The sequence below is a fragment of the Aedes albopictus genome, chromosome 2 (assembly GCF_035046485.1).
Source record: "Aedes albopictus strain Foshan chromosome 2, AalbF5, whole genome shotgun sequence".
In the NCBI taxonomy this organism is placed as follows: domain Eukaryota; kingdom Metazoa; phylum Arthropoda; class Insecta; order Diptera; family Culicidae; genus Aedes; species Aedes albopictus.
The window spans coordinates 321,665,120-321,677,298 of NC_085137.1; the positions used below are offsets into that span (position 1 = coordinate 321,665,120).

General features: G+C 37.4%; 1 protein-coding gene across 10 annotated transcripts in view; it reads left to right on the plus strand.

The window, feature by feature from the left end:
• The first annotated feature begins 209 nt into the window (after window positions 1–209).
• Window positions 210–12,179, plus strand: part of LOC109403044 (CTD nuclear envelope phosphatase 1 homolog) — a 57,636-nt gene continuing 45,666 nt past the window's right edge. For 2 of the 10 annotated variants that reach the window (XM_062852364.1, XM_062852372.1), the window contains exons 1-2: window positions 210–351; window positions 8,411–8,806. In XM_062852364.1, the coding sequence (XP_062708348.1) occupies window positions 8,702–8,806 (105 nt within the window). In that variant the 5' untranslated portion in view covers window positions 210–351; window positions 8,411–8,701. Of the gene's footprint in view, window positions 603–8,410; window positions 8,807–12,179 lie in introns of all 10 variants that reach the window. The other 8 variants (XM_062852368.1, XM_062852373.1, XM_062852365.1 and 5 more) reach the window with 7 other exon arrangements.

Sequence of the window (12,179 nt, forward strand, 5' to 3'; positions counted from 1 at the left end):
AACATGTCTAACAAAAGTGTGTCATATATGTCTAATTTTAGACTAACATTAGCCAAAAGTGAGACAAAAAGTTAGCCTAACATGCTGGCCAGTTAGTCTCACATTAGGCTAATGTTAGGCTAACCCTCCGTACTGGGTTGTTGATGTTACGCACACTTTCCCAGAAAATTTAGCTGCTTGCGCTTTCTGGCTGCTGCTGTGCCAGCCGCAATCTTCAAAAGCAAGAGGTTGAAATTTTTCGTTGACGGGCCTGGTGAGAAAAGAAAGGCATAACTTTGCGGAACGGAACACGGACGACGACCGATCGAGTCGGATATTTTTGGTTGAATTTAGTGGAGAAAAAACCGATAGGTAGTGTAATCGTTTCCGGTGTTATCATCTGTGCAATTCATCGTGTGAAAAACTCTTCATCGTGTGTCGGTCTACTGGAAAAACCTAAAGAAAAAATTTGTGCAATCGCTTAGCAGACGGGAGCGAAGAAACGCTTTGGACTTTTTTTTTTCGCGAAAATCATCCCCGCTTACGGCCGTCGTGTGCGTGTGTGTAGTACGGTGAGAGAGTTTGCGTTTTTGGGGCCGTCGCCAGCCAACGAGAAGAGTCAAGTGAAGAAGATTACCTTTCGAACGCGCACAGTGGATAAAACGTGAGGGTGGAAAGGTCATAAAGGTTGCCTGGGCATCGCAAATTTTTCCTTTAAAATTGCTTGATAAATACTACGATATTTTTGTGTCTCAAGCTAATTTTATTTAATCTGTAGATATAGGGAAACTTAGGGTCTGGTACCATTTGGGCAGGAGGACCTATTTTGGGCCCTTGCTGCTGCTACTCAGTCAATTGGGTTTTTAAATTAAAAAAAATGTATTGTTTTTTTTTTATTTAACACGAAAGAGCACCTTTTTCTGCGCCACTATGATTTTTTTTTCAGATTTTAATAACTTTATTTTGATACCTAAAATCAATTTCAAACAGATTTTTTGAAGGCACCTTTTGACAGCTGGGCAACTGCTTGACAGCTGCGCCCAGTACATAATGCGACAAGGGGTGATTCGACAAATCGCTCCCATACAAACTTCAAATTGATTTTTAAATAGGTTCCCGGGCACCGAAAATCATGAAAATTTGGATTTCGGCTCAGTTTGGAATGCAGATTCAGAATATGCAATTATATCAACACCGTTGAAGAAGCCAATTTCAAACCGATTGAATTGAATTTCGAAACATGGCTTGATACTGTACTTATCTGATAGTGTCCCGAAAATTAAGATAATCGGTTTAAAATTGGCTGCAAATGCCCAAAATAGGTCCCCCTTCCCAAATGGTCCCAGACCCTACTTATTTTTAGCAGTTTTGTTCTCTTCGTCATGGGAGGTTTTTTGAAACCTGTAGAACACAGAGTTGGTATTAAATCATTCCCAATCAAGCTTAGTTATATGCCCAAATTTTAGATAATTTGGCCTACAAAAACCCCATGACGAAGAGAACAAACCTGCCGATAATACCCTTTGTCACCTTAATTTTGGATTTTTTTAGACATCCAAATAGGGTCTGGGACCATTTTGGCAAGAGCACCTATTTTGGGCACTTGCTGCTACAACTTAGTCAATTTCAAACCGATTGACTTGATTTTTTTGTACACGGGTAGATAACACAAGTTTACAAAATAAAACGAAAGTCGTGAACTTCCGTCAAAGACCAAAATTTTTGAAGCATAATTTAGCGCTGATTTCGAAACCGTACTTCAAAAAATTTAAAGTAGAGCAGTTTTTGAGTTTTAGCTCAATATCGAGTTTTACAACTTTTTCAAATATGGAATTTATTAAAATATTGCGTTTTGTTCAACCAAATTAAAATCTTTTTCCATAAATTAAAAGCTGAATATAAAACAATTCGATCATCTGAATGCAGGTTTTGCGTCAGGCTGATGAAATTCAAGATATTGGCGAGTTTTGAGGTCGATCTCCTTAAATTTTAGCAAATTTTCCAAAAATATATGAAGAAATGCATTTTTTTCAATAAGAAAAAACAATTTAAAAAATCTTTCTCGACGTTTATTTGACATCTGATATGTAGGCGAGTTACAATAAAAAAATCAGCTCAATCGGAGCATTAATTACGGAGCATGAGATGTGTGAAGTGAGCGACTTTGCTTAAAAGTAGAACAAAAATCGATTTCAAATCATCAACCTTGTATGGAAAGTCGAAAAAAATTCCGCTCTAGGGGAAAGGCGGGTAACACCGTCAGGTGGGTAAGCCCGTCACCTCAATGATTTTACCAGAAAACAGTTATTTAGTAGCTTTTTGGCCACACACCACATTCGGTTTTACCATTTCTACTATTTTGAGACACATGATACCAACATTGACCAGTCAAACGCGAAGAAAATAAACAAAACAAACACACGCGTCGTCACACCAATGGCGGATGTAATTTTTCGTCGGTAGAATTTAGCCTCTGGATTACAAAACAAGTGCAGAAATTCACTTTCATTAATCATGTATTCCCATCTGTACTATTCTTTAGTGCCAAGATTCATCGAACGGTCAGTTTCGACAATTATTCAGGAACTACGGTGTAATTTAGAAAAAGTGGGCTTTTCGGGTAAGCCCGTCACTCATCGGTGGGGGTAAGACCGTCATGCTCTTTGGATCAACGGATGTTTGTTGAACTGACTAGGCATTTCTATTAGGTGCTACGCAACTACAAACGGAAGAACAACCGAGGAAATTTCTACATGGGGTTCTCTTGGAATTCCTGTGGTATTTTGTTCTAGGGATTCTTCCATTAATTCCTTCGGTGATTTATCCAATCAATCTACTAGGATTTCCCTAGGAGTTTCTGCTTGGATTCTTTTTGTTCCTTCAGAAACTTTTAAGAACATTATTCTCAGTGATTCTCGCGGGGATTTTGTAAGGATCGCTATTGTCAAGATTCATCCAGGAATTTCTACACGAAAATCATTGAAAGATTTCTCCAGGGATTCTTTCAGGAATTCTTCTAGGGATTTCTTCAGGTATCGTTCCAGTGATTCTTCAAGGAATCACGTAAGGGCTGACAATATAGATCCAACATTACTATTATCTAGTTCAGTTATTTGAGGCACAATCACGTTTAACGCTTCACGGGGCCGAACGTTATATCAAGGTTAAATTTCTGTTATATCGATGTATGACTCTGTACATGTCTTTTACTCACAAAATATAAAAAAATGTTCAGCTATTTTGGTGAATGTCGTTTGCCCGAACGCCATTTGACCAAATGCCATCTGACCGAATAGTTTGTTTGGTCGAATGCTGGTTGGTCGAATAATGTTCGGATGAATTCAGAGGAAGGATCATCAAATTATTTTCTTCTTTTGATAACCGTTAAAGAATCATTTAGCGTGGGAACTGCCAATATTTTCATCAGAGATTTTAAATTTTTCTATTTGGCGAATGTCATTTACCCGAACTCTATCAGAGATTTTTCCTTCTTTAACCTTTCGAGACGCTTGTCTGTTTGATTCCAAAACTGCACCGCACTCGAGTATGCATATAGCCGATGCGGTTAGCGCACGAATAATTAGCACGACCATGGTGAGAGTAATGGGTTCGATTCCCGGGCGGTCATGATCGCTTAAGAAGGTTTTTTTCTTTTTCGATATTCGGTAAAAATTATCTTTTCGGTCAAATGGTGTTCGGGAAATGCCATTCGGGCAAATTATCCTCAACCAAATATTTCATTTAGGCTAAAAAAATATATACAGTCATTGCACAATTATGGGTCACTCAGTCACAATCATTAGTCAGTCAGCTCACCATGTAATTCAAATGTGATTGACCCATAATTGTGGGTGACCCATGATTGTGCTATGACTGTATCTTATTGATAACGAATGACTTCTGAAAAGATTTTATGTATTGCATATACTTTAAAATTTACCATTATAGGATTTCCAGAACCTGTTTCAAATAACAAAACGACTGATGCACAATGATTGGTATACCATTTACACATCAAAAATATTTTCAATTTGAAATCCTCAAAATTTTCTTGAAAAACAGGTATGACGGACTTACCCCGTTAGGTGACGGCCTAACCCCATAGGGGTGACGGTCTTACCCGCATTGAATTAAAAACATCAATATTTAATACGGTTGTGTTATGTACATTGTTCATCAGAATAAACATATTTTGACAATTGTAATGCACAAATCTTATAAAATTCTAATGAATCAAAGATTCTGCGTACTGAAAATATCCATTTAAGCCTTACATTAATTTTAAAAAATCCCAATGCTTAAGGTGACGGGCTTACCCCTTCCTCCCCTACTGTAATTTTTTTCCTTCGCGTTTTCGAACTCAGGGCATGATTCTACACCAAAAACGATCATCAGCTTACCGAGTTCAAAAATGCTGTAAACTAGTGTAATGTGCCTAGCTGATCGTGTCTCAAAAATCAAGCCAATCGGTTGAAAATTGACTGAGTTATAGCAGCAAGTGCCCAAAATAGGTGCTCCTGCCCAAATGGTCCCAGACCCTAGGTGTTCTTGTGGTCGTCTAAATTTGGTAAAGAACGGCAAATAGATGTAAAAACTTGGATTAGTTATTCCTGAATATTAAGTGATGAGGTGCCATGTATTATTTCGGCATTCGAAAGAGCGGCTGGGGAGCATTCAAAAAGATTCAATAGCAAATTTTTGATAGTAATCGCCGGAGTCGTAGGTATTTACAAAAGTTTTAAAAGGAATTTTAGTGTAATCTATGGAATTCTAATGGAACTGTTGATCTTTTTTACAGAATGCTTTCCATTGATGGAAATCCCCGGCATAGTTATATCTTGTCTTATCGATTTTTGGAAGATTTTTTTTCATAAAACTTCAATTTCCCTCAAAATCTATAATAATAGGGTTTCGTTACCAACTTGTGCAATTTCTTTAAATAGTCTACACCCTCCCCATGGATATTCGATCTTGACGCGATGGGAGGGCTTAACCCATTAGCACTTTGTGCGCCAATTTATTCATTTCTGATTCAGCCTCAAGATAGATGTGAATCTGGTTTAAGAGCTGAGCAGAGGTGAAAAAATCGGCCGTAAATGCTAATGGGGACCAGAGGAGTATCCGCAGTGAGCCTATCACAATTTCCAAAGCAATGTCATAGTTCAGCTTGCATAGACCCAATATTTTAGGAATTTGCAGTTAGATTTTGAGGAGCGTTACGTAAAATTGGGTGTGGGTGGTATCTGCGTTACACTTACTACTCATCATTATTGCTCTAGGAATCTAGAAGACAATTGACGCTAGAAACTGCACTACCAGTTGAGCCTAGACAAAAGTAGCTAGTAATAGGAAACTATGGGCAGGATAACAGTATTAAACATGGATTTTTTTTTTCATTATTATTTATACATATCTTCCAAACGGGTGCATAGAATTTGGAATCGTTTGAGCAGGAGCTCCTATTTTGAGTGTTAGTAATACCACGTAATACGTTTGTACAGGTCGGACTCAATTGTCCGAAGTCGGGTTCTGAAGCTTCGGAAACGTGTGTCTGGGGAACGAAATGTTGTATGTATAAAGCTAAAATTTTGACATTTTGTCAAGCTAATTTTGATTAGTAGCCAGTAAATATTTCAGCTTTGTACATCATTCGGTTTGCCAGATGTGGTTTTAGGAGGCTTCAGAGTTTGAATCCGGATAGTCGAGTCCGACCTGTACTGTATTTTCAATAATTTTCAATGTAATAGCCATCCGAAAGACCATACGTGTTTTTGTTTATCTCCTAGATCTTATTGTGGCATAACGTAACAGGTAGGAATTAGGATATAAAGATGTTAACGACATGCCAGGATTACAACACATTCAATTAAATTGGGATTTGAATTTCCTTGGGTCTAAAAAAGAAGGTTTAGTCTTTGAATTTTATTTTTTTTTTTTAATTTAGACAGCTAAAATGATTTCATTGTTTTGTTATTTATTTATTTTCAAGTCAAAATTAATTTAAATATTTTTCATCTAAAGATAACCAATCAAACCCTTCCCTTCTCACGGCTTTAAACGACTATTTCTATGCCAAAAAAGCGTTTCCGAAAAAAGCGCTTGAACAAAAAATATTGCAAATTGGCTGAATTTTTCGAAATCAATGAACTTTGTTTTGTTGTAAACCAATAGGTCCTTGATTGTTTATCAATAGTTCTACTATTGAAACAAGTAGTTAGTAGTTGGGTTAAACTTATGAGGTTACAGTCATATTCTAAAAAAAATATTGCATCATATTTATCTAATTCCGTTTGTCCAGATTTCGTCGAAAATCGATGGTGCTCTCTGGCTAGAACAACCATGGGAAGTGGAGGGTTAAACCCATGTTTCACTGAATTTCGCCGTATTATTTGCATAATTGTGTCAAGTCCACTCCAATTCCTTCCCCCAACCCATACCATTACCCCTCCGATGGTGTTCATGTGGTCCGCACGGACTATTACGGCCATTACCCCTCCTTGATCTTCGGCTTTGGATTGACTTGCGCTCTTATTGCCCCACCAAATGCTGCAAAATGAAAAATGAAAATGAAAATTTCTTTAAATAGTCTACACATTGTGCCAGGAATTGGGTTCTTCAAGGGTATCCCAGTTATTTCATTATAATCAGAATATCTCCATCAGAAAAAGAATCGAAATCCAAAATTTCATAATATCTGGTGCCCGGAAACTATACTATAAAATTTAATTTAATTTTTGTATGGGATCATGTTCTTCGGGAAGAGCTGTCATTCCATCGAATAAACTGTTCCGAGATTCGATTTAATAAGGTCCTAAGTTTGGTTCATAACGCCAAATCAAGAAACCAATTTGACACAGGACCGACTATGTTACTATGTTAACATACGGCACGGGGTTTAAATGATTCGATAAAAGAAAACAAACATACGACAATGGATCATTAAAAAACTAAAACGGCCGCTATGAAATGAACAGTGCCACCGTAGCCTTGTGTGTTTGACATAACTCGACTGCTGTCATAATGTTGTAGCCCATATACAGTGGCTCCTTTGTTTTGATGCGATAAATGCCAGAAAAGTTGGCTTCAATGATCCATTGACTTAAAATGCAGAAAAACATATTGAACCATACCACAAAACCAAACAAGAAGACAAATACAAACCGTGTAACCATAACACTACATAGGCAAATCCTGACTGACTGACCATTGAAAACTTTCAAATCTTCTACCGTAACTTTCTGAGTCAGTTTGCAATAGTGTCTTAATAGATGTCATTTTCCGCGTACGTCTGGCAAACTGCTTCTGAAAGATTACGCAATCTTTCCTATCTTCAGGTCAAGTGTAAAGGTTTCAACTCTATTCAGAGAGTGCAGCTAGAAACTTAGAAAAAAAAAAATATATCTTGATGCATGTAACAACATTCCATTTTTTTTTTTGTTGCTTTCTAAAAATTATAATCGTAAGTACAAATCGAAATTATAGTTAAAATCAACTGAAAAATCACTAAAGATAAAAAGTATTCTATGGATTTTGCTGAATCACCCCTAGTCGAATTTTGTACTGGACGAAGCGGACAAGCAGTTGTCCAAGTCAAAAAAATCTATAAAAAATCTCTTTGAAATTGCTGTAAATGTCAAAAAGAAGTTTTAAAAATATGAGAATAAACTTAGTGACTCAGAAAATGTAGCTCTCGCGTATAAAATTCATAAATCTTTTTTTTTTTTTTAATTCGAAACTCTTATTCAACTATACGGTCTTCAATGAACACGTTTCGAGAGCTCTAATGTCATTAGGTGAATAACGGCACCGGCCATGTCCTTATGATCACCCGGGAATGTAAAGGCACGCTACTATCCTCCGTTGCGTTAATATTGTCAGATTTCTTGAAACGTAAACACCGCGCGACCGTTGAAATGTTTCAAAAAGGGGCTTTGCACAAAAGTTCACGAGGTCTATCGTTTTCGAAAGGAACAGCCGCACCATAGGAAACGCCGCAATGTTATTTCCCATAAGTATGAAGTAAACAGGGGGTGAAAATCGCGGTTGTACCTTTCGGAAACGATAGGCCGCGTGCACTTTTGTGCAAATCCCTCAATACTAGAGGCTGCAAGTATAGCTACCTACTGGATTATAAACAGTAGCTCAAACATTTTAACCTTCCTAATGTATCACGTTGGGAACAGCTCGCTGACGTAGTGTATGGCTTGGGTCGAAAGTGATCCTAATGCACAAGGTGGGTTAACCAATAAGGAACACATAGGTAAATAGGTAACCATCTGTAAACATGACCATTTTGCCAACCCGTTTTCCCACCGTGCAGCTGCAAAAGAAGAAGAAAATGTGATTTCCCTTCGTTCGAGTGCGGCTAGCTGCAAGCATTTTCCGCCGTCGTCGTCTCCATCAAGATATTTATTTTTTTTTTATTTATTAGCAAGTTTCGGCTCAGTTTTGTAATTTACGGGCTGTGGAGTTGGCCCCCATTCATCATCAACTACTGTTCGATCGTCAAGAAGTGTGTGAAGTGTGTTTGTAATAAGTGCTGCTCGTTTTGTTCTAGTGATCCTTCAAAGAAGGGAAGAAACCGTGTAGGATATTTTTAGGCGGAGTGGAGAAAAGTCTCATTACTCGACGCCCGCCGCCGCATTTGGAGGAGAAAACTGCCGCCGTGGCCGTGGAGGTGGTGGTGGAAGGATAACCCTGGGTGCCCTGGTGCTAGCGGACGATGCCAATGTTGTCTCAATTTCAAATGAACTTTCGAGCGTTCCTAGTGCTTGCATCGAAAATATGGACCTGCATCTGTTATATGTTCAACCGGCAGGTTAGAGCGGTAAGTCTACTCGTTTCTAATATCTTACCCATTCATCATCCAATCATACCCTCTGTATTAGATCTTACCTTCACGATTATCGAACAATAGGCCTTTTCATGTGACAGATCCGTGCATGCATTTGTTTACAAAGCTTGAACAACAGCTGCTAACAAGAACGTGTCATCTTCATAGAAGAACTGTCTAACGCCCGAACAATCAGCTGATTTAAGACGTCAAATGAAAAGGCCTATTCATCAAAATACACTTTTTTTTCTGCTAACCAGCAGCCGACAGCGGTAGAAGTAGCTTGCATGTCATTTTTATGACATTAGGTACATATTAACTAGGTAGGTTTCTTTTAGCGGCTTCGCTTCTAGCGATATCAAAACAAAAAAAAAAGTTCTCTAATATCGATTATTATTTGGTTTGAGCTGTTTCAATCGTTAGATTGAAAACCACATCTCTATCAGAAATGACTATAGCTGTTGTGCTTGTTCACTTGCAATAAGTATCGAGTACCATTTCCAGGTTGATGCGTGCCATAAATCTGCCAATTTGTACACAGGGCCGACACAGTTTGTTTTCATTCAGCGCTGTTGGATCAAGTGAATTGTTTAAGACAATCCATAAGAGTAATGCTAGAAAACCATAGATAATTGGTGGATTAAATTTTACTGTATTGCATTTATTAGTTACGTAAATCCCTGGTCAAGATCGCAGGTGTTGACGGTATTAAAGTGAAGGAGTTTCATTTTGATTATTGTAATGTAGTGTTCTTTAGTTAAACATATCACCTTTTTAACACTTTAATGCTGCAGATGGCTGCTGGAATATGTCTGATTTCATGCATCAGACATGCTCGATAAACACGGAGGAACCGCCGGGGCACCCTAGAGTCTATTCTTAAGTAATAGTTCCAAGTCGGTTGGATTTGAGAAGGTTTTGATGATCGTTGCAAATCCCAATAAAGATATTATAGGGTTTTTGACAGGTTTTGGAACCTTTTACAGCCAGCTGACTTCAAAATGGTTTTTAGGCTCTATTTCCCACGTTTCTCGGTTGATTTTGATTAGTAATTTATTAATGTCATAGTCGCTTTTTCGAATTTTTACAATGCTAGTTGAACATATTTTCTTTATATATAAAAATGAGTTTGAAGTTCCTTTGAGGCAACCAACATCACGAACGGCTGAGCCGATCAGGCTGACCCTTGAACTGTTCAATTCGTATTCATGGTGGCTGTGTTTATATGTATAAAAAGTTACGAAAATTAACGAAAAGAGTAAGAAAATTGATAATGTACTGTTTTTTTTTATGAGCTGGTAAGAAAATCAACCCGATCGAAATGAAACCAATCTAGAGTGCGGTGCTGTTTTGAGCCCTACAATTACACAGCGTAACAAAAATCAACTTTTGGTCTGTCTCAGGAGCAAACTTATGTGTCTCTGACAGATTTTGGGCTGCTGAATCCAAATCCGGGCTCAGATTTTCTCCAGCACGTCACAATTTGGGCTATACCTCAATTTATAGGGCAAAATATGCGATATTGGGCTTTTTTGACTGCAAACCATTAAGCATGGAAATATTTTTTAAACAATCAAAGGATAAATTGGTCAATTAACATCTAAATTAACAACTCATGCAAAATATTTCATTTTACCAAATCGAATTTGTTAGTTTTAAGCGATTTATGTTAGGTACGATATTTCCCATACAAGTCACTCTCCAAAAGTTGCATGCAAGTTTTCACACTATTAACATAAAATGCTTAAATCTATCAAATTTGATTAGATAAAACGAAATATTTTGCATGAGTCGTTAATTTAGATGTTAATTGACAAATTAACCTTTTGATTGCTTTAAAAAAAATATTTCCATGCTTAATGGCTTGCAGTAAAAAAAGCACAAAATCGCATATTTTGCCCTAGAAATTGAGGTATAGCTCAAAATTGTGACGTGTTGGAGCAAATCTGAGCCCGGATTCGGATATAGCGGCCCAAAATCCTTCAGAGACACATAAGTTTGCTCTTGAGACAAAAAAAATGTTGCGCTGTGTTATCAAACCAGCAAAGCTTAGCAAGACAAAGTTTGCCGGGACAGCTAATTTTCTTTAAATAAAGCAATTAAAATCGACCGCAGAATTAATAGTGGGAAGGAGATTTGCAGCACTTAATTGTGCTGATAGATTCGAAGCTAACGTGCGAACACTACGCATTGTTGACGTCAATGCGTTCGACGTGACATTTTGGACAAAAACAAATTTGAATATTTTTCATAGTATTTGTAGGGAGATGAATACATAATAGTTGACAAGCAATCTTTGTTTTATTACAATCAACTGACCAACTTGGTGTATTTTTGTTTATCTCTTAGATGGTGTTATGAATGACACCAACAGAAAAATATCAGAAGTTCAGTTTCATGTTTCTGTGGGTTTTGGACCGATGAAAATTTAAGGACACAAGAGATGAACACAGAGAAGTAGAAAACGATTAGCGAAATTAAGAAAACAATTTGATACAGAATCGACTATATTTTAACATACGGGTTCGACTGAATCTGATTCGATGAATCTATCTAGAAGTATCTAGCAGACAATTGACGCTAAGATTGGAAAAAAGCTTGCAGTTGGGATTAGACTAAAATAGTGGCCGATAGGAAACAATGGGCTAGACAGCAATTATTCATTTTTTAATATTTACCCATAGGCTTTTCGCCGGTTGACAGTACAGTATTTAGTTGTGTACGAAGATACGGATTAGTTGGTGTACAGATGACAGGGTTCTCGAGCGAGGCTTACATAACAACTGACAATAAAGAAACCTATTTTCCTTGACTTTCTACGCAATGTACATCTGCCCGAACACACGTGTTTCCGTTAATCTCCTAGGCATTATTAAGACATGACGTATGTGCATGACGGAACAACTAGCAGGACACAGTTCCAGACGTCTCTTTTTAATAACGACATTCAGCATATTTCCAATAAAACTACACTTCAATAAAGCAAAGACTAAAGCTGCTATGATAGAACAGATCAGAATGACTTAATTGACTATTACCTTGGGGATATACTCCGAATAACAGACAAATTAACAAGAACCTAACTAAATACATGGACCCCATACTACAAAAAACCAATTGACAAAAAGAAAAAAAAAAAAAGGGGAAACTTTTATTAAAACTATTTTTGTTCAACGCAGGCCGAAACAGTGTCGACTTGGGCCACACACGCCTATGTACTTCTGTGTGTTGAAACAAAAATAGAGGCTCCTAGAAGTAAATGTTGGGAAAGGGTGCGGTGTAGAACATAAGCACAGTGTTGCTACCGCCGTAATCACTTAAAAAAATTAAGCAAAGTCGCTCACTTCAAACATCTCATTTTCCGTAA